At 52.6% G+C, this 27,778-nt stretch overlaps 1 protein-coding gene across 3 annotated transcripts in view; it reads left to right on the forward strand.

The window, feature by feature from the left end:
- The window catches only part of HIP1 (huntingtin interacting protein 1), a 146,619-nt gene that overhangs the window by 54,719 nt on the left and 64,122 nt on the right, over positions 1-27,778 (forward strand). Inside the window, exon 1 of one of the 3 annotated variants that reach the window (XM_034988629.1) lies at positions 11,104-11,270. The exons of the other annotated variants lie outside the window; for them this stretch is intronic. Coding sequence (XP_034844520.1) covers positions 11,253-11,270 — 18 coding nt within the window. The 5' untranslated portion in view covers positions 11,104-11,252. Of the gene's footprint in view, positions 1-11,103; positions 11,271-27,778 lie in introns of those variants that run through there. 3 annotated transcript variants of the gene reach the window in all.

Below are 27,778 nucleotides of genomic sequence, written 5' to 3' on the forward strand. Positions count from 1 at the left end.
ATATATATATATATATATATACACACACACACACACACATACATATATGTATACATATATATATATATATATACACACATATATATATAGAGAGAGAGAGAGTGGGAAGGGGCAGAGGGAGAGGGAGAGAGAGAATCTTAAGCGGGTTCCACATTCAGCGTGGAGCAGGACATGGGCCTGGATCTCAGGACTCTGAGATCATGACCTGAGCCGAAATCAGGAGTTGGATACTTAACCGACTTGAGCCACCCAGGTGCCCCTGTCTCAGCATAATTCTGTGTGATCATTATTATCGACAGTGACAATTAACATATGCGTGGCTCTTTCATAGAAATGATCGCTAACTCTCATGTAACACAGGGTATGCCAGGCAATCTTCTAAGCGTTTTATGTGCGTTGACTAGCCTTGTTTTGTAGATGCGGAAACTGAGGCATGGAGAGGTTGAGTGACTTGCCCTGGGCCACACCTGGCTGGGGTTCCAAGCCCGGAGTCTCATTTGACTTCCACAGTGACCTGCCCTAGGCCATCTAGCAAGAAAAAGCTGGAGGTTGAACTTGGGGATTTTGATTGAAAAGCCTCTCCTCCATTAGACTCTCTACTCTGCCTTGGGAATCCTGGGAGATTTTTGCCACAAGGGGGGGGGGGGTGTCCTTGAAGACCCTCCCACTCTCCCTCCCACCTGCTCACAGGTGCCCCCAGCTCCATCCTCCTATGTGAGCGGCTGCCTCCTGCCAAATGGTTTTTTTACAGAGCCCATGTCCTGGCTCTTACAAAGAAATGCATGGGATGAATAAGCATCTAAAAATAACTCAGGATCAATTTTTTTGGAGGGGGGTGGAGGGCTGTGTTTTCCTTTCTCTTCCCTCCTCTCCCTCCCTCTGCCCCCAAGGCCCATAAATTGCTACTGGTTGACAGCTGAGCCAGGCTGGCTTCCTGTAAGGCTGTAATAACATGGAATTAGCCTGGCTGCCGCCCCCTCCGGCACGGAAAGGCCGGCCCGCGGTCACTATAGACATCTCTGGGTTGCTACCTCCTGCCCTGGTCTACGCTTCTGGGACAGGTCTTTGCTTATTAGGTAACTGGGCAGAGACAGATTCCTGGACTTGTCTTCCTGGGGAGGGGCAAGTGAGAGAGGCTGACAGCTTCTGGGCTGGCCCATTTGAGGGTGCCCAAAATTGCTGCCTGCAGGCAGGAGCTGCCAGGCAGGCAGGGGCAGAGCGCTCTGGCAGCCCGGGCCCCCTCAGTGGAGATTTGCAGGCCATCTGCTGACTCAGGGACTTGGTTGAGTGGCTCCCATCTGTCTGAGTGTCTTCAGTGGGCCCCCTCACCCCCGCTGGCTACCCACAGCCTGCCTGGAGATGCTTTAAAAATCTAGCAGATCTTTGCTGCCTGGGAACCCACCAGCTAAAAGCGGCATCCTAAGACCGGGCCACTATCTTGCAGGATGGATGTCAGTTCCGGGCGGTGTGCTAGGCATCTCCGCGTTGCTCCGCTGTGCCTGGAGTGTCCCTCTTTCCCCTGTGATGTCAGATGTGCAGAGAGAGCCCACAAACACCGTGTTTAATGGCAGGTGGGGGGGGGGGATGGCAGCGGGAAGAGGGAAAAGAAATCCACGGTGGGGGGTGGGGGAAAGTGTTCAGAGGTTCTCGCTTATGCTGAGCCTTTGGCCAAGGAATGGAAAACTGCAGGTGGAAGCTCGGAAATTCCCAGTGTAGAAGTGCTAGGGGAAGAGCCCCACTTCCTTGTCTCCCGTAGCCTGAGGCTTCCGACAGGATGGGGCGGAGGTTCCTGATCGCTGGCTACTGCGGTGCAGATGTTCGCGGGCCGCGCCTCAGCATCTCCTGGGGGAGGCTTTCAAATGCTGATGGTCCGCGGGCCAGTTACCTCCGGCATCCCTGGGGCGGGGCTGGCCCCCCAGGTGGTTGTGAGGTGCAGCAGGGGTGGAGAGCCTCCGCCGGCAGTAACAAGCCCCCTGCTCTTCCACCCCCCGCCTTGCTTCTGAACACCCGATTTCTCGAATGCAGAGGTGGGCACCGTCGTGCCTGGCACTGTCCTCCAAAACAGGGGCCCCGGTAAATTCTAGTGAGGGCTGTGCTGTGGATGAGGAAGGGGATGATCCAGGCCACACCGCAAAGGCTAGGAGCATTCAAAAAATGCTTTTCATGACTTCATTAAGAAGCAGCCCTTATAAATATTGAAAGGATTCAGTTTGAAAATTGTACTTCAGGTCCAAAAGGAATTAGCAAAAGTTCCACTCAGCCCACCACCAGCAAACTGGCCCCTCCTCTGCGAGCCCCACTGCCTTCACCTGGGCCTGCCCTGAGCTGGGGTCTTGACCATGAGACCCAGCCAGCCTCCCAAATGGCCTTCTTGGCTCTCTTGACTCACACACGGGTGACTCCTGAATTGGTGCCTCTGGGCCCCGCTGCTCACGCCACAGGATGTTCTTCGCCCTCCCTCCGCACATGGCCAACCAGCAACGCAGACTGACGACCACCGGTGTCCCCCACCGCCCTAGACGACAGGATCCTCGTCCTGATTCCTCTTAACAGCACCCCTCCCTCCCAGTGTCCAGGGTCAGATCTTCCTCCGCCCTTCCATCATCCCTTCATCCCTCATATCTCTGCTGTTCCCTTCCTGAAGCCATGGCCACCATCTTGGCTCCCGTCTGCCCTGCTCCCCGCTGTAGCCCCTGACCATGCAGCTTCCAGCCTGGCTCCTCTCCGGCTGGGCATGAGAGAATCCGCAGGGACTGCAGGAGCCATCACCCTGCCCAGCCTCTGCTGCTGGACTCCCCTGGACCCACACCAGATCCTCACCCTGAGCTCGCTCAGTCCTGCTTTACCTCCTGAGTCCATGCTTGGCTCTAAGTACCCGGCGGCTGTCTGCCCTTCTGTCTGCCTTTCTGTGTTCTAGCTGGAACTCCCTCTCCCTCCCCGTGTATCTGCTCAGGGAGATGGCCCCACTTCAGATGGATCCAGAACACAGTTGGCTTGGTCACCCTGCCACGTGTGGTCACCCTCCTGTCCTGTCTTCCTGCATGTGCCGTGCCTGATCATCCCCAGCCTCCAGGCTCCCTTCATGGCTCTGTCCACACACCGCCCTCCTGGGACACCTCCCTGGCCTGTGGAAGTGCTTGTCCACCAGGCAGCAGGGGCCCGTAGCAGCTTGGCACTGCCCGGCCCGTCTTGTCCCCCTGAATTGTCTGAGAACTCTGGGCACCCTTCTGGTTTTGTCAGTTTGAAACGGCTGTCTGCCCACTGGCCCGCCCTTGACGTGTACCCATTCCTCTGGAGAGAAGCACCTTTCTGGGAGGGCTGAGGCTGTGCAGCAGCTGGAGCCCTAAAGGGAGCCACTGGGAGGCAGGACTAGAAAGAGAATTCTAGATTTTGGGCCCGTGGGTGATAAAACCGGGACTAAGCCACATGGGTTTATGCGCACTTTGTGTCAGAGTGAAAGGGGGCACCCTGGACCTCTGACTCTTCTTCCTAGGAGAACCCTGGTCCTTTCCCTGCCTGCCCAGGAGGGTACATTTCCAGGCACCTTCTGTGGTGGGCGGCACTCCCAAGCTCCTGAGTGTGTCCCTTGGTCCTGGAGGGGGCCTGATGATTGCAGAGCACTTGACCTCTCCCCGTGCTAAGTAACATTCATGCCTCATCTCATTACTCATTTATGCTGCAGGTCCCCTGGGGCATCCCCAGCTGATGCCCAGAGAGACACGTCCCAACCAATGGAGGGGCTCCTGTGGCCTTACTCCTAGAAGGTTGATGGACTGTCCTGATGGACTGTGGACTATGATCTGAGTTTTTGCCATGCCCAAGTTCACCTTGGAAAGGTGGGCTGTGGATATGGAGGGTGGGGGGGAGTGAAGAGTCAGTGGTAGATGACCTGCAGTGGTCACGTCCATGGGACCTTGGGAAGTCACCAGCCTCTCTGTAGCTCAGCATCCATGTCGGGGAGAAATAGACAGGACCTCACAGGCAGAGCATCTGGTCTGGTGCCTGGCACACTGCAGGTGAGTTCCCTGTGTTGGGCAGAGCACTACACAGATGTTTATGAGGTTTAATGCAGGCTCAACACCACACTCGTTGAGTCCTACTTCAGTTAACTAAGTCTTTATTGAGTGGTTGCTCAGAGGCCAGGCCCTTGCAGGGATTTGGTGGCACCGTGCCTACTCAGCGCTCCCAATGGGAATTTATGGAGCTTACCACCCAGGCTCCCATTTGGGCCACCTTGTGAAAATCAACACAAGGGGTTCCTGGAAAATGCATTTTGTACATTGATCGCAAATGGCTAGGATTCTGTATAAAATTAGAGGTATGCTCTGAGTTGTCAAGATGGAGACTTACTGGTGGTTCCACGTGAAAGGTTTGGGCAGGAACATGTTGAAAGGGAAGATGAACCTGTTTGTAACCTTCAGCATCCCTGGAGGAGGTGGGGATTTGAGGCTCTGCATGGCCATTCAATCTCTTTTCCAGCACTTTCTTGAACGCACGGGTCCCCACCTGCATTCTCTCCTGGTCTTTGACGTCGCCTCATCCCCCTGTGGCTCTGGGATTTTCCCAGTCATGCCCTCAAATCTCATTCATTGCTTATACCTCCCCGCCTAAGTTTCAATCATGTCGCTTCTACCTGGCGCCTTACAGTCAATATTTATTTGAACTGTAGTTTCAGAAATTGGGATATCTGGGACAATGCCAGGTGTCTCTAATACATAGGCCTGTTCTGTGTGTTGATGATGAAAACCGTCCAGGGGAAATGTTGAAACGACTTTAAGGAGTCATTTCTGAGAGCACCACCCCCCAACCGCCCCCGGCATACCCACAGCAGAGACCCCTGGAACGCAGTAGTACGCAGGTGCAGGGAGGGGGATGGGGACCGGGGGCCAAGAGGCAGCAGGCATGCCCCTCATTTGAATGACCAGTGCCCAGTGCTCGGCTCTGGGATTTTATGCAAGTCACTTCAGAGAAGGCAGGGGAATTCGCTGTACTCACAACTGGTTCACAAGGCTTTAGGATGAAGAAAAGCCTGTAAATAAACATACATACTAATAATTACATAGTTTAAACTGCCTGCCAACCCTGGTAAGGGCAGGTATCCCACAGGCAGGGCAGTGCCAGGTGTTGGGGGCACCCAGGGGAGGGGCTACTTTTGGAATACACTGCCCACCTTCAACCCTGGCTCTCCTGCCTCTTAGCTGTGGCACCCTGGGGAAGTCACCTGACCTCTCTGGGCCTCCCTCTCTTAAATTGTAAAATACGGACAATAATAGGAACACTTAGTATCCAGGGTTGTTTGGGGACTAAAGAAATAGTACGTATAAAGTGCTTGTCGTCATGCCTGGCACGTTAAGAACTCAGTAATGTTCTCGGCGGTTATTTTTATTCATGGCATAACACACGTGCCTCCCCCCCCACCCCCCCGCATCACCCACCTGCCCACTTGCTACGTGATGCTCTACCTTCACATATTGAGATACACTCTAGGCCCAGGAACGCTTGTGTTTCTTGAGGGTTTTTTTCTTTTTCGAGTTGTAAGTGTGGTCATATCCCCCCAAAGAGAGGCAGTGGAAGGCTTTTCCCACTGGAGTCAGGGTGACACATTGAAAAGGCCACATTCTGCTCAAGGAGAGCTGGGTGGGAGCACTGGATGTCGAGCCACCAGGCCGGAAGGCCGGCTGGGTCACCCGCTCGGACCAAGGCTCATTTTGCTGCAGCTTCCCATGGGAAGAGTAGGAACCACTCAGCAGCGGCTGAGGCTCGTGTTCTCTGCTGCTCAGCTGGGGTAGCTCAGTGGCTGTAGTTCCTGGAAACCTATTTATTTACTGTCACTTTAATCAGGATGACTACTGATACCCTTGGCTTTTTATCCTTTTTTCTTTTGACTCCAGCGTTAAAAAAAAAAAAAAAAAAAATCATCTAGAACTTTTTAAGAACTAGCCACCAAGTAAATGGAGGAAATGACTGTTTGGGGATGAGCCGGGGCTGGCCTCCCACTGCCCTGTGGGCCTTCTGTGCATCAGTTTGCTTAATCTCACACCAATCCTGGAAGGTATCTATAAGCCCTACTTTTCAGGTACGAAAACTAACATTCAGAGAGGTTAAGTTAATTGCCCATATCCAGAAAGTAGTGGAGCCAGAATTCAACCTCAGGCCTGTCTGACTCTAGAGCCTACTCTTCCTTCCGTAATATCCACTGTTAGCAAATAATAGTATTTCAGGACATCCCCCTTATAAAATACTAAAACACTGTAGGCAAAGCTAATGAAACCTTGGACTTCTCCTTCCCATCTCAATGCCTTCCTCATGTATCAGTGGCACACTCTTTCGTCTGCAACACCTCACCTGCAAAACAGGTCTTGTCTTAAAACTTGTTCTCTCTGCCTTACCTTAAAACCATAAGGATTCGTCGAGAGAATGGACAAAAAGGCATTCTCTGAACCTCACAGCCCTCTGCAGATGCTTAGTCAGTGGTAGCACACTAACATACATTCTATAAGGCTCTTTTGGAGGGAAGATTGGTTGAAACCTCATTACTGGAATTAACGTACTCTGTAAGGTCCAGCCCTGGGCTCGGCAGCCCCGCCCATCAGTGTGGTACGGATTTGTAGGGCTAGGCTGCAGAACCGAGGCTCACCGGTAGGTGTCACCCTCTACCAAGACTCATCCACTGCACCTTTCCATGGGCCTCCTGGGGCCATTCCGTACTTTTTAGTTGTTTAAGGTGAAGCGGTGATGTGGGTATGAAATTCTGGCTGAGAGGCCGGGCAGGATGTAAGGCCAGTAAGGCCCAGCCCCTGCCTGAGGGAGCTCACACGTGAGCAGGGAGAGCCCAGGGCACAGACCATCCCATCCCAGGATGATTCAGGCTATACACAGGGGCTGTCAGTTGTAGGAAGGGACTCCAGTGACCAGCTATGTCTGGATGGCTCAGGGATGGCTTCATAAAGAAGGTGACATCTGTTGATGGGTCAGGACCTAACTGATGGGGTGGAGGGAGGAGGATGGGAGAATGCGGACTAGAGTGGAGATAGAGCCAGACCAGTAGGGACCTTGAGTGCCAAATGACCTATGGAAAGGTATGTTTGTTGTTGTTGTTGTTGTTTTTCCCCATTTGGGGTGGGTCAGTGAGGAGCTGAGATTAGATGTGTGGAAGATGAATCATATGGGAAGAGACTGGAGGCAGGGAGGCCAGTTAGGAGGCTGTTGTTGAGAGTCTTGGCCAGCACAGGAGCGGTCAGTATTGAAAGGGAAGACACAGGTTGGAAGCTATTTGCAAGAAAGAACTACATGGATGTGAAATCTGAATAGATGGGTTGGGAGTGGGAGGTTGTCAATGGAAGAATAAGGCTGACTTCAAAGTTTCTAGCTTACACAACTAAGTGGAGGCAGAACCACAGATGAGACAGAAGATGTGAAAACAGAGAAAAGAAGAATATATCTTTAGATTCCTTGGGTTTGAGATGCTTGGGAGACTGAGACCCCCTCCCACCTCCCACCCTTTCTCCCTGGGGTAGAGATGCTGGGTAGGCAGCTGGATGCAGTGGCCTGGGAGCTGGTGAAGAAAGGATAGAGTAGGGGCGCCTGGGTGGCTCAGATGGTTAAGCGTCTGCCTTCAGCTCAGGTCATGATTCCAGGGTCCTGGGATCGAGCCCCGCATCTGGCTCCTGGCTCAGCGGGGAGCCTGCTTCTCCTTCTCCCTCTGCCTCTCTCCCTGCTCATGCTCTCTCTCTCTCTGTATCTCTGTGTCTCAAATGAATAAATAAAAAAAAAAAATCTTTAAAAAGAAAGGATAGAGTAGCAGCTGAGGGCCATAGCATTCTTACTTCTGAGCAGAGAGCTCTATGTGGGGCTCGATCCCGGGACCCTGAGATCATAACCCGAGCCGAAGGCAGATGCTTAACCGACTGAGCCACCCAGGTGCCCCTCTCTTTCTGTCCAATTTACTCAAAAGAGGATCCGCCAGCCTGAGCCAGTGGCCCATAGCCCCACGGGATGCCTTGTGGCACAACCACTTTGGAAGGGGGAACCCCCAGGCAGGCCCTTCCTTCTCAGCTCTTCTCCAAGCCTGAACCTGTCTGCCCGAGAGAAGTGATAGGAAAGGCAGGCACCCAAAGGTGTTTGTGTGCTGGGTGGGCCTGGCAGGGTGTTGGGTTAGCCAAGGCAGAGAAGCTCAGCTTCTTTAAAGATGCTGTTTGCTCCTTCCCTGTGTGTGTGTGCACATGTGCATTTGTGCATATACGTGCTTGCATGTGGGTACTTATTTGCCAGCCCCCCCCCCCCCCAATGGAGCAGGAGAGCCCACCTGCTTCCTGGCTGGCCTCTGCCATCACGTGGGCAGCTCCCCAGCCAGGAAGTCCACAGAGACGGCAGCCCTGAGGCAGCCATGACACCAGCCCTCACTGACCTTTGGGCAGCATATTAGTTTCCTGTCTTTGCTGTAACAAATGATCATAAACTCGGTGGCTAAAACAACAGAAACTTATTTTCTCCCAGTCCTGGAGGCCAGAAGTCTGATACTAGTAATTCCTTGGCCAAAATCCAAGTGTTGACAGGCCCATATTCCTTCTAGAGGCTCTCGGGGAAAATCTGCTCCTTGCTTGTGGCCGTCTCACTCTGGTCTCTGGTACCTTGCCTTCCCCCTTCTGTGTGTCAGATCTTCCTGTTATAAGGATACACGTGATTGCATCTGGGGTCCACCCAGATAATCCAAGATCATCTTCCCATCTCAGAATCCTACACTTAATCATATGCGAGTAGTCTTTGCTACATATGGTAGTATTTATAGGCTTCCAGGATTAGGACCTTTTATCTCTGGGGGCCATCATTCAGCCGACTGCAGGTGAAGTTTGAGAAATCTCTTTCATTTGACCCTACTGCCCATGTGCAGTATGAGGCAGATGTCCTGATCCCCATTTTAATGAGAAAATGGGCTTTGCCAGCTAGGGTGCCACGATCTACCAGGAGACCTTGATCTGTTGATCAACCCCATGCCTAACGGTTCATAATATTTTTAAACATATGAAATCTTATTTATTTATTTTTAAGGATTTATTTATTTATTTGACAGAGAGAGAGACACAGCAAAAGAGGGAACACAAGCAGGGGGAATGGGAAAGGGAGAAGCAGGCTTCCCGCGGAGCAGAGAGCCCGATGCGGGGCTTGATCCCAGGACCCCGGGATCATGACCTGAGCCGAAGGCAGACGCTTAACGACTGAGCCACCCAGGCGTCCCTAAATCTTATTTATTTGTTTATAAGAAAGACGATCTTTGTACATTTAATCAGGCAGCAAATAACCCCAAACTCATTTCTGCATTGGGTGATTCCTGCTAATTCACGCGGCCCTCATTTACCTCGGGGGACAGTGTTGGCTGATGAGGATGTGGTGGCATGTTTCCTTCCTGCCTCTTGGGGACACGAGTCAGTAGAAGGGACTGTGGGAGCCCATCACACTGGAGCAGACTAGGGCTGCCTCCTGAGTTTCCCGGTGTGGGGCACAGCACCACAAGAGCTGCGCTTGCCAGGGGCAACACTCAGGATTAGACAGACAGACAGACCCGGGCCCAGAGATCCCTCAGCTGAAGCTGAGGGCCCCTTAACTGAGCTCCAGAGCTGGGAAATGAAAATAACCACCACAGTGAAAACCCCATACATTCCTGTCCTTCTATTTTTGTCTTTTATATCATGCTGTTCTCACATCCCCCTAGGAGGCAGGCAGAGAAACATTCTCTATTTCATAGATTGAGAACTAAGATTCGAAGGGGAGGGGGCCGTCCTAGTCAGCCCAGCAGGCCCTGGGGCCGGATGGTGGCTTACTAGGCTAGCATTGTCTTACTGGCCCCTTAGTGTGGGGCCAGAGGGCCAGGGCTGTGGATGGGTCCCATCACCTGTTCATTGGAAAGGGTTTTAGAAGCGGGGTGCTCCGTGGTAGCCTGGGAAGCTCTTTTTGGCTTGGGCCGCACTGTCCTTATTAAGGATTCTCCAGACCCACAGTCCCTGCCAGGTGTGTGACCTGGGGCAAATCACTCCCCTGCTCTGGGCCTCAGTTTCCTCACCTGGGTAAAGCAGGGTCTGCGTTAGTGGCCTCAGGTCCCTGCTGACTTGGCTTGTGCCCCAAACCTCCTCGCTCATCAGAGGATTTGAGACAGCTCTCTGTTGAAACCATAGGCTTGGATGTCCAGGCTTTTTCTGGAGATCGTGCCCCCAAAAGAGCATTTGCCCAGAGCCCTTTTCTGCCACCAGCTCTGTCTCCGGCAGGGAGGAGTGTCTGCCTCCCATTTCTCTAAGGGCACATAAGGCATTGAGTAAGGAGTGGAAGGTTCGGGGATTCTGGCTGGAGATGCTAGGCGCTCAGGGCAGACAGCATCGAGGAGCTAATTTCCCTCGCCCCCGGAAGGGCTGGCTCTGGCTCACTTGCGCGGGGCACAGAGCCTTCCGGGGATACCTGTTCTACTTCCTTCTGTGCGCCCATCTGTTTGCAGACCCCAGACTCATCTGGGCGTCCCCTCCGGATTAGCCGCAGGAGGGAAACAACTGGCTCTGAATTCCGCCTTTGTGCAGGGAAGCCAAGCGGGGAGGGGCCGAGCGGACCCCCTGCCCCCACTGGAATGTCGGCTCGCTGCGCCCCCATCTCGCTCCTTTTCAGCCGCCTCCCCCGCTCACTTCCTGAGTCCCACCGATCCCACCACCAAACCGAGCACACGCGCGCCTACACCCAGACACACTCACACTCAAACACACGCTTCCTGGCGGGCCCGACGGCCTCGCTACCCGCTCGGCGATCCCGGCCGCCGGGGCTCCGGGAGAAGCGACCTTTTGTTATTCAAATCACACCCTCACTGCGCGCCCGGGCCGCAGGCTCCGGCGGCCCCGAGGATCCGTCCGCTGCCCGCACCACCGTCCCCCGCGTCCCCGAGACCCCTACCGCGGCGCCTCCAGCTGATCGCGGGACTCCCCGGCCCCCGGGGGCTCGGCCGCGCGGTCCGCCCGCGGAGCCGCGCCTCCCCCGCCCCCGGTGCGCGCTGCGGCTCCGCGCTCGGCCCCCTCCCCCTCCCCGCCTCCCCTCCCCCTTCCTTTCCTTTCTCCGGTCCAGCCTCGGTCCTGCCGCCGCCGCCGCCGCCTTCCCCGGTCCGCGGGGGCCCTGCCGGCCGCCCTCCCCGCAGCATGGCATCATCGGGGCGGAATTAGCCGGGAGCAGCATTTGGGGGAAGCGGGATCTCAAGGGGTGGGGGGTGCCCTGCAGCCTCGGTCATGGATGTGAGCAAGATGGTAAGTGAAGAGCAGGGGCTCTGCCCTGGAGCCTCCTCTGGTCCCGGTCCTCCCCCTCACCCCTTCCCTCTCTCCCTCCCAGTCGGCTTGATCCATTGAAAGTTTCTGGATTGTTGATCCTGCTCGTCGGCCCCAACTCCAGGCATGCTGGAGGAGGGAGCCCGGCCAGGATTGTGGAGGCGGCTGGCGGACAGGGATGGGGCTCCGGGTTTCCCGCCGCGCTGCCACCAGGGCTGCCCGGGAGAGCTCACTAGACCTCAGGGAGAGGGCTCTTGAGCTCTCCTCTCAAACTGGGAAATCAGCCTGGTAGAGGGAGGGCCAGGCTGCGGGAAGGGGGCTTGTCCTATCCACTCTAGGGCTCCCTGCTTGCATACCTATTTAAGATTTATGGGAAGATTTTTGGACTGAGCCAGTGGGCAGGGTGGGGGCACAGGTGGGTAACCTGGAAGGGCAGGGGGGAGGAGCTAGGACTTCAACCGTCTTAGAAGGTAAGGGGGCAGGAATGGAATCCTTGGCATAGATGGGGGCTATTCTAGATTTACCGCTTGTAAACTCCAGCTGCTTTGGCCTGAGAACAAGCAAACACCTTTGCTTCTTAAGCTTCGGACTCCCTGGAGGGGCTGATTCTTCCGTCAGGGCAGCCGTGCACCCCCCAGGAACACAGTAGGAGCTGAATACATTGTTCATTGATTGATTGGGGAACAGCCCTCAGGAGGTAACAGGATGTGATTTGGGGGTCTCTGAGCACGTGGGACAGGTGTTCCTAGAGGTCCCAAGTAGCTCCCCCTCTGAATGGAGATTTAAGGGTGTCTGTGACATCAGTTGGTAGTCAGATAGCCTGACCCTGGCTTTAGACCAGAGTGCCCCCCCACCCCCTGCAACCCCCAGACTTACAACATTTGAGGGCCTGTGTGTCAGGCCAGAGAGGTATCTTGTGATGGTCTGTGCTGGGTTGACGTGTGTCTGTGTCTGGGGAAAAAAGAGGTCTGGGTCTGCCTATTCCTTAGGGAAGAGAAGGTACTGGAATTTCAGGTCATCTTGTACAGAATTAAGCTAGTTTCCCCCAGAAAGTGCATTTTGAAGTTACCATCTCTATGGAGAAGGCAGGTGAACTCCTCGACCTGCCAGGCCTTTGGCAATGTCTTGGGTAGGGGATAGTGGGATGGGGAGCAGAGGATAGGTGAGAGTCGTCCCTTCTGTGGCAGGAAACCAGTCCCATTCTGAGCGCTGCCAAGTAGCTGGGAGCTGGGTGCGGGGTCTCACTGGCTTCCATCTTCATATGAGGACACATACCCATCCATGGTTGGGCAGTGCTGAGAGGCTGAACCACCATTCCCTATGTGCGTATCATGAAAGCCTACTTTCTTTGGGCAACTATTAGAACTACCCTTCACAAAAAATCCTGGTTGCAGCTGTAAGGGTGGGGAGGTGGAAAATTGAGTAGCAGCCAGGTTCTTTTTGGGAGATATCTTAGCAGGACCAGAGTCACCTGCCCTGCATGGTGGACCTGAAGCTCTAATCCAATGGCCACTAAACCACATCACCCCCAGCTTCCTTCTGGCCCTGAGCTGAGATTCCTTCCAAAGCTTGGCTTATGAGGACTAGCTTACAGAGTTCAGGGACCTGTGTCTTTAGAGGTTTGGGTCCCCTCTGACTCTACCACCTCTGTTCATCCATCTGCTCATTAACTCAGCGTTATTTATTTAATACCTTTCATTTCTATAGCAAGTGCTGTGTGAGGGACACAGAAACATAACTTATGACCTCCCTGCTCCTCAGGACCTTTAGCATCTGGGTAGAGGGGTCCAGAGACAGGCAGGCCAAAGCAACAGTTAGCTATCAAAGCAGGCCCTGACCAGAAGGCCACAGCTCCAAGGGCCGTAGGGGTCTGCCAAGGAACTGGATGGCAGAGTTCAGATGGAGGACAAAGCCTGAGTCTGGCTCTTCAAGGCTGGGTGGGGTTGGCTCTGCTGAGAGCAGTGAGGGGCATTGTCTGTTGGAAGAGGTATAGGAAGAGGAATGGGCAAGGCCATTGGGTGAGGCTGGGGACGTTTGGCTGGGGCAGGTTTAGATCAGGAAATGTTGAGATTGTTGGTTGGGGCCAGATCAGAAAGGCCTTGAATGCCAACCACGGTGTTCCAACCTTGGGCTGTAGGCACTGGGTAACCTCTGGAGAACTTGGGGCACAGGAGAGGCACATGTATTGCCTCTTTCCTCCTTTAGCTCAGGGTCCAAACAAAAGTGATATTAGGTTCTCTTTAATCACCAAGCACTCAAATGCCCAGTTCAGAAACAATTGTCCTCAGCTCTCTGTAAAGAGCACAGACCCTGGACTGTGCGGAAGAATCTGATCCACCCCAGGGAATTGGCACCTGCTTCCCATTCCTGCCAAAGGCCAAAGTTACTTTTCTGTTCTGACCACTAAAGCCCTCTGTCTGGTTTGAAGTCCTCACTCTGGGGGCCACTGGCTCCAGGGTCAACCTCAAGCCCAGCATTTCAGCCACATTTGGCAGAGCCTGACATCAGCTGGGGGGAGGGGGGAGGGGCGGTTCCTCTTGCTTAACACTGAGAAATAGCAGATTAGAGTTCACCCAATTCCCTACATGCTTTTGAGCAAGTTTTTTTTTTTTTTTTAACCTCTTAGCCTCATCTGTAAAATGAGATTAATAGTACCTGCCTTGAGCATCCTAGTGAAGGTTGGAAATAATTCTTTCAAGGCATGGGCTTAGTAAGCCCTCCTTATGTGGTGGCTCTTAGGAAAATGATGATTTCCAAAGTCTCATCTAAGATGACTCTGATACCCACCCCCACACACCCTTTCTCTTATTGTTTGTTTATTTATTTAAGTAATCTGTACACCCAACATAGAGCTCATTAAACTCTAAACTCACAACCTCAAGATCAAGAGTCGCACGCTTCTCCAACTGAGCCAGCCAGATGCCCTCCCCACCCCTTTATTTTCTTGATTGGCCTGAAGAGTTGACTGTAGGCTGTATTTCATTTGACGGCTCTTGGGACCAATTCTTCCACATCTACTTCTCTTTCTGAATGAAGGAACAGATGACGGGGACAGTGGGTCCACCAGCTGCTGCGAGTGATGAATTTTTGATGACCTCAAATTTCTGCCCAAGGGAGGGCTTGTTTAACATGGCACTTGGGTGAAGTGTAGATGCTTTTTGGGGATTGACGATGGAGTCTGTGTCTTTACTGAACTCAGAGGATGCAGGGCTGTAATTTGGGGAACAGAGCCAATGCCATCAATTCTTACAAAAGAACGTGTAGTTTGTGTAAGGATTTATATTTGCCTAGTGCTCTATAGTTTACAAAGCCTTTTCACACCTGTTCACATTTAGCACCATCCTGTGAGGAGGGCAGAACAGAAATCATTAGCCCCGTTTTACAGATAAGAAAACTGGAGTTTAGGAGGTGAAGTCTGGATCCTGTAAGAGTGGTGTTCGAACCAGGTTTTGTAGGTGGTTCTCCTGGTCACCGAAATGTACGCTATGGTGACCAAGATAAGGGGTAAGGGAAAAGATTCGGTGACCAGATTCTAGGATGGACACAAGCCAATCTAAAAAGACAGGCTGAAGTGGTGGTGGCCTTTGGCCTCTGAGCCCCATGGGGCGGGGGGGTTGTTCTGCCAGTCTGTATGCAGACTGCATGCTTTGTCAGTTACCTACTGGTGTTTTCAAAACTCGGGTTTCTTCCTGAATCTCTGCTGCCCCCCTGAGATCCCCCAGCTTACACAGCAGGAAAATGAGAGGGCTGGAGAAAAGGTGTTTCAGGTGTTCAGAGTAAATGATAACGATGGTGGGGCAGGAACAAGCTTCTGGTGGACATGTTGTCGCTGCGGATGGGTGCATGTGTGTTTGCTGGGCTGAGGAACAGCGTGGGGAAAGGAAGTGCTGAGCCAGGGAGATCCCTGTGCAGAATGATGCCAAGGACTGTCATTGCAGCCCAGATAGGCTAATATCTGCGTGGAAAGGGATGTGTTCTCCCACCTAGGGTCTGAGCTAAGTAAGCAGTTAAGGCTGGACATAGGTGAAACCAGAGTAGCGCTTTCAGCTCTGGGTTACAAACTCGGTGCGGTGGGTTGCAGGCAGTATTTGAAAGAGTGAAGTAGATTGGAAAGCATCCAGACGTATTACATGTAAGAAAGTAAGCATTCGTTCGCGAAACTGGCTTTGGAGGTATACACACGTGCATGCAAGTAAGGACTGGCCTTGTAAAGTGTATTTTTCACTATGGTGAGAGGCAAAAAAAAAAGGTTTGGAGTCTCTGACCCAGAGAATGTCCAGAGCAGAGCAAGGAGGATGTCAGCCTTGCAAGATGAGTAGTTCAGCCTGTAGAAGAGAAAGCCCCAGAAGGGCGGACGGTTGTCTTTGACTCACTGAGGGCTGTTGAGACAGAGGTGGTTTATGTGCACCACGTGGCTCTGGAAGGTGGGATTTGTTTCAAGAGGGGCTAGATTTTGGCTGGCCAGCACTTCCCCATATCAGAGGCATTCTATGGCAGAATCAACTCCGTGGGGAGGGAGAGAGCCTGTCTGCCGACTGGAGCTGCTTGGGGACCCTGGAGGGGTCTGGCCTCCGAGTCCTTGCCAGCCTTGGAGACTGGCTCAGCATTCAGGCTTTGGGAGCCTCAGAGTCCTGGGTGGATGGCTGCGGTCTGACTGGTATCACTGGAACACTGGGGAGCAGTTCCAGGGACGTGTGGGTCCACATATCCTAGCTTTGTGCACTCCCCACCATGGTTCCTAAGATGCAGCAGAGCATCATGGCTCAGCAGCCTTCTTCAGACAGTCCCCGGAAGAAGGTCAGGGACTGTGGATGACATTGGCCTCAGCCAAGTGCCAGCGAGGAAGGAAATCTGTTATTTGCCTCCTTTAGAAAATGCTTAGGGAAAAGAGTTTTGATCTATCATCTGATTGCTATGTCTTATTGTCACTGATCACTAAGATTGTATTCTACCAGGACAAGGTTCAGTCCAACCCACGCACATATTGGATACTCCCCGTTATGTGCAGCCCCCGGGGTTGTAGACGTTAAGATGTTAGATCCAGAGCTGAGGACGGCCAGGTTGTAGGGAGAGACAGAGACTCCCTTGGAATGGAATGACACATAGACACTTGCAGGTGACGGAAAAAACACTCTCACCTGGATTCTTTTCTCCCTGAAAACAGCCTCAAGAAGCGGACTTTAGTCTGCAGACTTTAGTGTCCTCAAAGGCTCCTCCAAGGCTCCCTGCCAGGCAGGGGCTAAGTTCAGAAGCAAATGTAGGTTTTAGGACAGTTCAACCCTCTGTGCTCTGCCACCCAGAGAGAGACCTGCCCATCCCTGCCATCTCCCCCCACCCCACCTCCCCCACAGCTGGGTGATTTTCCCAAAGAGCACATCCAGGGGCTGTTTCCACTCCACCTTTGTCTCCTTTCTTGCTGGAGAGGTCCCAGTCCAAAGCCAGACAGGCACGTGGTCTGGCAGCTGCCCCAGGGGACTCCTTCCCCTCCTTCTCCTCCTTCTCCAGCTTTCTCCGTGAAGCCAAAGGATTCCAAAGGATTCCAGCAACCAGACAAAATGCCTGCTGCCCCGGGGCCCCAAAGAAATTAAGCACAGGTCTTTTGGTGGGGGGAAAAAATCCCCATGTCACCTTCAGATTCCCTGAAGTCTTAATGAATCTTTGATCTGGAGGTGATTTCTCTGGGCAAGTAGAAAGGGATTAGAGGGTAGGAAGCTCTTTTGTAACCGTGAGTGGGAGGCGGCTGGAGTCTGAGGCGCCGTCCCCTGCACGTGGAGGATCAGGGAGCAGCTTCTGGGCCCTGAGGCTGCACTAGAGGCCGGCCACGGGACTTTGGAGTCACATAGGCCAGAGGCTAAATCTTGATGCCGCACTGGCCTCTCTAGGACCACGAACAAGTTAGTTGACCTGTCTGTGCATCACCTCCCTTGTCTCTTGGATGAATTGGTTCTGCAGACTGTAGAGATATTGACATGGCCTGTTTAAAGTTCTTGGCACATGGGAAGGCTTCGTAAGCCCTGCTGTACTTACTAGTTTTTCGCTTATTCCCTTAGGCAACAGATAAAATCTTAAAGCTTTCGGCAAAGGGTAGAACATTTCTTCGTTCAGAATGACTCCTCTGCAAGTAGGGCCTTAAGGCGTGTTATAAGTAATTACGGTACGTGCGGTAAAGCACATAGAATGCATTTGAGGAACGTGCCAGCATGCGAAAGTGAGGGGATTCATGACCTGGCACCCGAGGAGGGGCTTCATGGAGAAAGCTGGAGAAGGAGGGGAGGGAGTCCCCCAGGGGGCAAGGCAAGGGAGGGCATTACAGGCAGCGAGAGCTATGTGCGCAAAAGCAGAACACGGGATGTGTTCCGGAACTCCCTGCGGTTTATGCTAGAAAAGTAGGTGCAGTCCCTGTCTCAGTGGGACCAGCAAAGTTCGCAGGACATGGGATCCAAATCCTTTTATACGTCAGTGCTTCCTGGAGGAGGAGGTATTTGAGCTGTGTGGTGAAGAAGGGGGAGCAGCATGCTGTAGGTGGTAAGTGAATGGATGGTGACGCCAGGAAGGACAGTGGCAGCGTGCTGAGTAGGTTTGCTAGGAGCGGGGCCAGAGGAAGGAGGAAAGAGGGATGAGCAGTGCCAGGTGTGAGGCCCATGTCGAAATAACCCGCATCCTCCGGCAGAACCAGCGCAGCAAGAGAGGCTGTCCCCACTTGATGATCCCATCGGGATGTGTGCTTCCAGTCCCAGTGCTGGCGGTGGCCCTCCCTGCGACCAGGATGAGCGTGGGAGCCGCAAGCCTGGTTCTTCTGGAAATGAGCGTTTCAGTAACCTTCTTTCTTGACTTCTTTTTGGAGCGCTCAGTTCAGCCTCGTGCTCTGGGACCTGAAATAGCGTTCTCCTGCTGGATGTGTCTCAGGCTGGATTGTTTGGAAAGTAGTCTTACCAAATCACTATCTCCCTAGCCCTGCTGGCTCGAAGAGCCTCGTCAGCCGTCTCGGGGCAGTATCAGCCGGGGTCCTGGCCCTCGTCCTTTTCGTCCTATACATGTGTCAAGATTGTCCCCCGAGTCGGCACGCCCTGAGGCCCTCTGCCAGGCACTGAGAATATAAAAGAAAATGGGATAGTTTGAAGGCTCCTGTCTTCAAGGAGGTGGGGGCAATTATAATAGAGTATGATAAGTGCGATGTTAGAGGTTTAAGGAAAGTGCATAGAAACTTGGAGGTAGGGATAATTAATTCTGCCAGGTGGCACAGGACGTGGGCTGAGGAAGGTGACATTTCAGTTAGGCATTCATTCATTCATTTATTCAGAAAATATTTATGGAGGGGCACCTGGGTGGCGCAGTCGGTTAAGCATCCCAGCTCTTTGTTTCTGCTCAGGTCTTGATCTCAGGGTCATGAGATCGTGCCCTAAGTCGGGCTCCGCACTTGGTGTGGAGTCTGCTTGAGACTCGCTCTCCCTCTCCCTCTGCCCCTCCCACTCATGTGCACACCCTCTCTCTCTCTCTCTCAAATAAACCTTAAAAAAAAAATACTTATGGAGTACCCTCCATGTGCCAGGTGTTGTTATAAGCACTTGGGACACTTCACCGAACCAGAAATCCTTGCCTTGTGCTGCTGACCTCCCATGTGTGTGTTGGGGATGGGGTGTAGATGGTAACAGTAAAGGTAAACGAAGTAAATCGTGTCAGTTGTTGGAAGGTGGTAAGTGAGCCGGGGACAGGGAGTGGCAAACACAGACGTGGTTACAGTTGCCCTAAGGATGCCAGGGTCAGAAGCATCATGCCCAGCAGGGGTTCTCCGTGACTCTAGGTGGGCCCTGGGACCCCTAGTCACTTTGTCTGCTTTGGCTCACTGTCCAGCTGAAACTGTGCATCCAGGCATGGCCTCTGGCTCATTGCTCCTGAATCATTGCCTGAATCTGACCTCAGAGCCCTCCCCCGCGTCCCAGCTCCCCTTCCAGCAGTTGGTTTAACTTGCCATCCAGGAGTCAGCTGTACTTCTTGAGATTACCGGAGGCTCATTGATTCCTACCAGATTGCGGGGAAGACATTACCTCTTATTTCCAACAAACCTCCATGAACAGAGCCAAGTGTCGAGTGAGCAGCTCTCTGGATGTGGTGCTGGGGGTGGGCTTGGTGCCATCAATGATGTAGGAGGCCCTCTCAGCTGTAGTCAGGTCAGCTAGAACTGGGGGGGAGGGGGGTTGTGATAGAACACTCTGAGTCCTGCAGTGGGACTCCTCCCTTTGAGTTCTGGGCCCTTTACATGGGGCGGTGTTTGTCCACGTATTGGCTTCTCAGCTCCAGAGGGGACATGGCCATGAGTTCAGGGAGCCCACAGCTCCTGCACTTCGCATACATTTTAATATCACATAGCTGTCTGTGGTCTCCAGCAGCTGCAGTGAGGAAAGAGGGTCATCTATTGAAAAATGTTTAACTTACGCTGCATTATCAGAAAATAGGAAAAGGTATAAAGAAATAAAGATCGAACACACTTCCACCATCCCAAACACTATTGCTAACAAGGCTCTTTGGTATAGATCCTTACAAACTGTGTGTGTGTGGGGGGGTGTGCGTGTGTGCTGCTAGGTTGAGCCATATCAGAGTGCTGCTTTTATAAGTCAAAAGTGGCGAGATTTTCACTTGATTCAACCAAATATAAACGTATACACACACATACTTAAAACGGGACCACACAATAACATAGGTTTGTAGACTTATTTTAGCTGTCACTATGTCTTGGATCTAGAAACAGTGTGTCCGAGTGGTCAAGGGCATGGGTCCTGCGTTCAAATTCAGTTTCTACCACTTACTCACCTGGGCAGGTAACACCTGGGCAGGTTCCTGAGGCTCCCTGGCCAGGGTTGCCCCCCCTTATATAGTGGGGATGATCACAGCGTCTTCTGTAGAGGGTTATGTCGAGGGCAGAGGACTCAGCGTGTATGTGTGCAATCATTACCATGTTTCCAGATAAGTAGAGATGACATATTGTTTCATTGTAATCAGAACCCTATTAGTAGACATTACGCTATGTCCATTTTCCACCGTGAAGGTGACATCCTTGTACACACATCGAAGAGTGACTATGTGTTCACCCCTTTACATTTTAAATACTTGGGCTTTAAGGTTTTGGCTTTTTTATTATTGAGAAATGTGTTTGATATATAACATTATATAAATTCAAAGCCTACAACATGTTAATTTCCCCCATTTAAATATTATAATATGATTGCCATTGTATTGATAAAAGTTTTAGTTTAGTTTAGGTTTTTTTTTTTAAGATTTTACTTATTTATTTGGAGGGGGGAGGGCAGAGGGAGAGAGAGAATCTCCAGCAGACTCTTCGCTGAGCACAGAGCCCGACGTGGGGCTTGATCTCAGGACCCTGAGATCGTGACCTAAGCCGAAATCAGGAGTCAGACATTTAACCAAGAGCCACCCAGGCACCAATCAAGGATTTAAGGATCCTTATTAATGAGTTTCTAACTGAGTGGTGGGTATGGGGGAAGGTCATTTGGACTGTTGTGCATAATTCTGCAAACGGGATTCCCTGGGCGAGCCCCACTGCATTTGCTTTTCCACACTTCGGCAACACGTCCCCACACTGGACACCGGCCCCCACTTCTATGCCTCGATGCTGGCCTCTCTACCCCAGCATCCCTGCAGGCCCCTCCTCAAGGCCAGTCGTCTGGTTCGGTGGTTCTTCCTGCAAGGAAGGACGCCTACATCAGACATGCAGTCTTGGTCAGATACCCGCCCCAGGGCCCCCCACACTCTGCAGGATCTCCTCTCTAACTGGCTGTGCACACGGAGCACTTACATCTGACTCATCTGTGAACTAACTTAGTGCAGCACTTGACACATAGGTGCTCAATATATGTTTGGTGGGTGAATTTCGTGAGTGAATAAAGTCACGGATGACTAAATTAATGGGGGCCAGTGGGAGCCAGATCCCGAAAGCCTTGAGTGGAGCATTTTCCCCGTGTGCAGCGGTGAGCCCCTGGACATGCCTGGTACGGTTGCAGCTGTGTTTTAGGAAGAGGGGTCTGGCCATTCGTAGCTCCCAGGAGCTGGTGGCCCAGAGACTAGTGGGACGTCAGGCCTGCATGCCCAGGTGGGGGTTCATGCTGCCCGGAGCCCTTTGGGTGACCCTCCCCCTCTCGAACCTGGAGGCTCTTACCCCCTACTTCCCTAAGGAGGGGCTCTCCTTCACTCGAGAAACGGAAGTTAAGCGTTCTTGGCTACTCTGCTTTCGGAGGAAGTCCTATCAGAGCCCCACTGATGATGAAATCCAGCTCCAGAATTAGCAACCACCACCTCTCTCCGCTTTTGCAAAATGCTTAGCAGCTCCTCCCCAGCTTGTTATGACTCCCTGGGTTCTGGGCCAGAGGTGTCCATCAGGCCTCCTGCCTGCCAGCCGGGACATTCCATGGCCTCCCCAGGGTGACCAGACCCTGCACTGCCCCTCCACTTCCTTCTCTTTGGCTCTGACCTGAGATCTGTGTGTCTGGGCTGTGGTTGTGTGTCGCTAAGGACTTCAGTTCCTGGAGGCTAGGGCTTGACATAGACCTGTGTGTTCTCTCAGTGGAAATGAGTCTGACTTGTCCTTCCCAGGCTCAGGATAGAGCTCAGGATCGGTGGGGTTGCACCTGGAGTAAGACGTTGGCTCAAATCCTGACTCTGCTGCTTATCAGCCGGGTCATCTAGCTAGCCAGGCATCCCAACTAGCTGGGCAAGTCACTTAACTGTTCCAAGACTCAGTTTCCCCATCTCATCAGTGGAGTTAGCCGCCCTGGGGTGACCACAGGGTTAAATGACATAATGCGTGCAAATGAGTCTGGGATCTGTTACAGGCCTTTGGGAAGGTTAATTGAATTAGAGAATCAGAGCTTGAACCACAATGAGGTGGAGACTATTCAGTGTGCGTTTTAGATAAGGAAATTCGAGATCCAAAGATTGTGGGGCGTGGGGTCAGGGGGGTGGGGGCGGGCTGGAAGGAAGTTGAAAGAAGAATTGAGAGGGAATCGGGACATTCTGCCTTACGCTTCCTCTGCTCCAGCCCCCGCCCGGCTCCCTGCAGCTCACACACATCTGCCCAGGCAAGCTCCAGTCAATTTCATGTCTCCTTCCTGAAAGGCCTCATTGAAAAAGAAGCACGCAGAAGTGACTAAGTGTATCGGTATCGATTCCATGGAGGTCCAAGCAGTTCTAAAGCTGGAAGGCAGTAGGAAGGAAGGGAAGAGTCAGCACAAGAAACGCGGAGGGGATGGGGGAGCATTAGCTGGGGGAAGAGGAGGTAGAAAGGGCTGGCTTCATTTCTCTCCTCGTGGGCCTTCAGTGCTGCTCCTTGGCAGGCCTATGCGTTCCCCTAGTCTGCTTGTCCCTGTCCCCCTGCTCATGCACATCCCCAGGCAGCACCCCCCCCCCCCCCCCGCCACTTTCCTAGACAACACTCTGCCCTCTCCTCCCCCGCCCTCACTCTCAGCCCCTGACCTTGCTTCCTGTTTCAACTGTGAAAAGAGATGCAATCCCAAGAAAGCTTGCCCAAGCCCCTGCCAGCCACCTGTCGACATCTCTGTCCCTACTCTGTGACCTGGGCTGGTGCTCGCCAGGGTGGCCTGCCCCTGTTGTGTACCAGACCCCTTCCCCCTCCCAGGGATGCTCCATTCCTTCCCCTCACATCCATACAAATGCGTTGTCCTTTCTCCCATTTCTCCCAAGGCAACGTGGACCCTGCCTCCTTCTGTCTCAGCCCCCTTGCTGGTTCTCACTGCCTCCAGCTCCCCTTCTTCCTCTCTCTGAGTCCCCCTTCAGACTCTGCCCCCTTCCGCTCTACCAAAAAGCCCTGCTAAAGGTCACCATGATGTTCAACCCAGTGGGTCAGTTTGCAGCTCTCATCTGCTTGATCTGTTGGCAGCTTTCACAACTGATGGCTCCCTGTTGAAATACATCTCTTTGTCTGCCTTCCAGGGTGCCACACTCCTGGCTTTCCTTCTACCTTGTGGGCTGTTTCTTTTCAGTTTCCACTCCTCGCTCCCCCCAACTCTTTCTTGAATGTCAGATGTCCTCAGGCTGTCCCCAGAGGTCTCATCTGCACTCACTCCTTGGTGATCTCACCCATCCTTAAATCCCATCTATGTGTGGATGGCTACCAGATCACCTGATCTAGCTCACACCTTTTCCAAATTCCAGGATTGCACCCTGCCACCCCACCCCGGATCAGTTAGATTTCCATCTGGTATCTGATGGGCCTCTCATTGTAACACACCCCCAGACCAGCTCCCATCTGCTCCAGACCTGTTCCTCCTTCGGTTCTCTACCTTGTTGATGACAACTCGGCCCCACACACTGCTCTGGCAAATAATCATGGTGCCACCCTTGACTCCTCCCTTCCTTCCTTCCTCATACCCCTCGTCCAATTCATCAGCAAACCGCATCAGGTCTGCCTTCTCAATATATCCAAATCCATCCACATCTTGGCACTTCCACTGCGACCAGCCTGGTCTGGGCCCCCATCATCTCTGCTCTGAATTAATTCAGCCACGTCTCAGCTGTTCCCCCTGCTTCCCTGCGTGTCCCCCAGTGTCAGCACAGCAGTCAGAGGGGTCCCCTAAAAAAGGAGTCTGATCATGTCACCCTTCGTTCAAAAGCTCCCAGGGGCTCCTGTCTCCCTCAGAACAAAGGCTGGTCCTTGCAGTGGCCCCTGTGACCCCTTGTGATTTGGACTCTCCACCTCTGACCTTGGGGCTCCAGCCACAGTTAGCCTCCCTCCCGCCAGGTGGGCCCTGCCTGGAACTCTTCCCCCCAGCCATCTCTTGCTTCCTCATCACCCTCTCTCACCTTCCAGTGCAGCCTTTCCTGGTGATCCCCGTGTAAGGTTCTGACACCAGCCCCATTCTTGGCCCTATAGAACCTATCACCATCTCAAACACCATAGATTTTATTTAGTGGTTCACTGTCAGTCACTCTCTCTCATTCAAGTGTAAGGTCCATGAGGCAGGAATGCCGGGGTGGCTCAGTTGGTTGGGCGTCCGACTCTTGATTTTGACTCAGGTCATGGTCTCAGGATCATGGGATCGAGCCCTGAGTCCATTGTCTGTCGGGCTCCAAGCTCAGTGGGGAGTCTGCTTGTCCCTGTCCCCCTGCTCATGCACTTTCTCAAATAAATGAATAAATAAAATCTTTTTTTAAAAAAAAGATCCATGGGGCAGAGATGTGTTGGTTTTGGTGCACAATTGTACTCCTGGAGTAGGGCCCAGCACATGATAGGCCTTCAGGAAATATATGTTGAATGAATGGGTGAATGTGTAAAGATTTTGGAACAGTTGCTCCCTGAGTTTAGGGAAGCCTGGAAGAGATTCAGATGGTCCCTAAGAATCAGGTGAAATATAGAAAGAGGTGCCAGAGAGCTAGCCTGTGTATCTTTGAGAAGAAAATAGATGACCATCTGTACGGGGCCAGTTCTATAGTCAGCCAGACTACATGGGAGGAGAGCTATTTTTCTGAGCCTTATGTAACAGATGTGGTTTTGTGTAAATCACACTTCTGTAAATGGAATCCTATTTTAAATGCACTAACAGAGATTGCTATTTAAAGGAATCTGATGCCAAATTCTTTCGTAAAATGAATAATCTCCTAATTTGTCCTGAGTGTCAATTCATATTTTCCCTCCCCCCTGAAAATGTATATGGACTAAAATCAAAGTATGCTTGTCTGGGGTGAGGAAACCTACGTGTCCCATTTTTTTGTGCTGTCTGTGTTACTCCCTTACTCTTTGCCCACATTCTTCCCCTGCTTCATTTCTGCTTTTCCTTTGGCTGAGCTCTTTTTTTTTCCCTTAGACTTTGACATAGAATGTTCTTCTGTAGCATGACCAGAATGAAAGAGCGCATCGAACAGTGGCCCCTCCCAGACCAAATAGATGCAGTCTGGGGGTGGAGCAGAGGAGCCCATCAGGGGTGTGTGAACGTGTACTGGGGGTTCAGGGTTAAGTTCTCAGGTGAGAGTCACACACAGCTGAGTTAGGGACCCACTGACCAAAAAGACAACCATGTGCTTTTTGCCCTTCTTGCATCCGAGCTTACCCTCTGCAGGACTGGTGAGGTTGGATGAACATCCCTTTTGGGGTTGTGCCGAAGGTCGCCAGAGTGAATCCGGCTGTAGACTGTTACAGGACTGGCTGGAGCTCGGGGCTCGGGAATGTCCCCTCTTGGTACATCACCCACCCTGCTGATATCTTAGGTGAGAGCAAGGTCCTGTGGCCACCCTGCTTGGTGGAGTTTTGTCCCAGTGCTCTCCAGAGGGTCTCTTAGCAATGAACTTGAGCTTCACAGGTCCACCACCCCAATCTCTGTTTCCCTTCGAGCCGGAATGTGTCCCTGTGAGAGAACACAGCTGTGTGTTAAGGATTTGGTGGAAGGTGCAGCTGCACCTAAGACCACAACCTGCTTCCCGAAAACAGTGGAAGGTTGACTCGTTTAGAGGTTCTTTGGCCTTGGGTCAGGTTTCCATTTTAGGTTTTCTGAGACACTTCTCCTTTGGTTCTCATCAGACCAAGAGACCATAACATCTGCTCGTAGGGCAAGCTCGACTTTTTATAAGATGAGACAAATCTGCCTTTGAGATAACGAATATGTCGAGGTCAAAGCAGAGACTTAGTAAACAAGTTGGTTTGGTGAAGAGTTCAGTTATAGCCAACTAATTAGCGGGATGTAGAACGTGTGCCTGACTGAGAAGGGCAGGTGCCGACCCTGCTGTGTGGCTTGACCTCTCTGAGCCCACTGGTTTATAAAGTGTGCCTTGCCTTCCTTCCCCGGGTTTTCTCAGCATCTTCTCCGCATCAGGAGACAGTGCATATGAAAGCTCTTTGAAGCCCGGAAGACTTGGACGTGCTCTTGCCATTATTATTCAAGCAAGCCTTGTATTTACACATTTGAATGAGCCAAACAGGTAAACTGGGAATGTTTAAAGTTACAGAATGATTTGCTTGATTCAAATAAGAAAGCTATCTTCCCATAGCCACCCCCTTGCATCAGGTGGGGTTCTGTTTGTTTATCAACCGCATTCCTGAGGATCCAGTCACAGTTGTGTGAAGACCACCCTCTGAAGTGAGCGATGAAGCTGAAGAATTGGGGATGGGGGGACCCTGGGGTCGTATGGGGAGTTTGGACCCCAGAAGATCAGGAGCCACACTAGATTCTAGATGCCTCAGCTGGGAGAACGCATGAGGAGAGTTCCTCCTGCGGCTTTCGTTGGGGCCATTTGTGGTAGAGACTAGAGGTCGGGGGCCACTTATATAGTGAAGTGGGCATAAGATGGGGGGGATGTGTGTGTGGTAGAAATAGAACCAAAAATAGAGACCTGAGGGAGAAACGGCAGGCCTTGGCACATCTGGATATGGCGAGTGCTTCCTGGCTTGTTCACTGGACAGACGGAACAGGGCTCTGGAAGGACACAGAGCGAGGAATGAATGGGTGGTTCCTATGCCCAGGGACCCCCTGTCAGCCAGGCACCACCTCCCCGCTGGGTCTTGAGATAGTGGGAGAAACGTTGCTCTGTTACTGTAAGAGAAGAGACAAAACCGACCTCATAGAAAGCTGGGGAGAGGTGAGGAGGGAAAGCGGGGGGAGTGGAGGAGAGGAAGTTGGCAGCGCTGGTGGTTGGGGAAAGACACAGCGCAGGGTTTCTGCTCTTGCTGAGCAGCTGTCTCTCTCTAGAAGGCGAGGGCCGTCGCGAAAGGCCAAGCCCAGCCTGGCCCGTGAGCCGTGAATGATCAGGATATGTCTGATGGGACCGCCCAGGGCTCCACTTTGTAGGCAGACGTGCCTGGAAAGTGACCGTGACGTGTTCTCTGGGGCAACACCTGTGAGCAGAGGCACTGTAGGTTGTTGGGAGGCAGAACGGATGCTTCCTCTGTGAGGAGAGAAGCAGAACTGTGGTGGTGGGGTTGTGGCCCGAAGCCACAGCCCCCTGCAGGTGGGCAGAGAGGACACGGGTCCTGGAGACCCAAGGTCTCAGTACCTAGCCCTCTTGCCCTGCCTCCTAGGGCCTTCCTCAGGCCTAAGTGGGCCCCCCCGACGGTGGTCATGGAAGGAGACGGCTGGGTGTGGAGCAAAAAAGTGGCCCTCCTCAGAAACCGGGCTGCTCAAGTCTGTGGTCAGTGTGGGCTTGGGTTTTTAGGTCGGGGGACGAAAGTACAGGTACTATGGCAATCTTTGCCCAAGGATATGACAGGATGGCCTGGCGGAAAGGGACTCTTGGGCAGCAATAATTATAAACCGGGGTGGTAAGACTGGAACCACGGAGGTGACAGAAGATGGAGTTTGCTGGCTTCTCCAGGTTGGCAGGGACAAGGTGGGGTCCCCTCCCTTTCTGTCATCAGTCACCCCCGTGCTGAATGGCCTGATTTGGAGCCTGTAGGTGGAAGTTCTGGGGGTCTTTGGGGACACCGAATGGGGGGCTCCCAGTGTGGTGGCAGAGGGAACAAGTAGGAGGGGACA

This window comes from Mirounga leonina, unplaced genomic scaffold (assembly GCF_011800145.1).
Source record: "Mirounga leonina isolate KUSES-001 unplaced genomic scaffold, KU_Mleo_1.0 Mir_454, whole genome shotgun sequence".
In the NCBI taxonomy this organism is placed as follows: Eukaryota; Metazoa; Chordata; class Mammalia; order Carnivora; family Phocidae; genus Mirounga; species Mirounga leonina.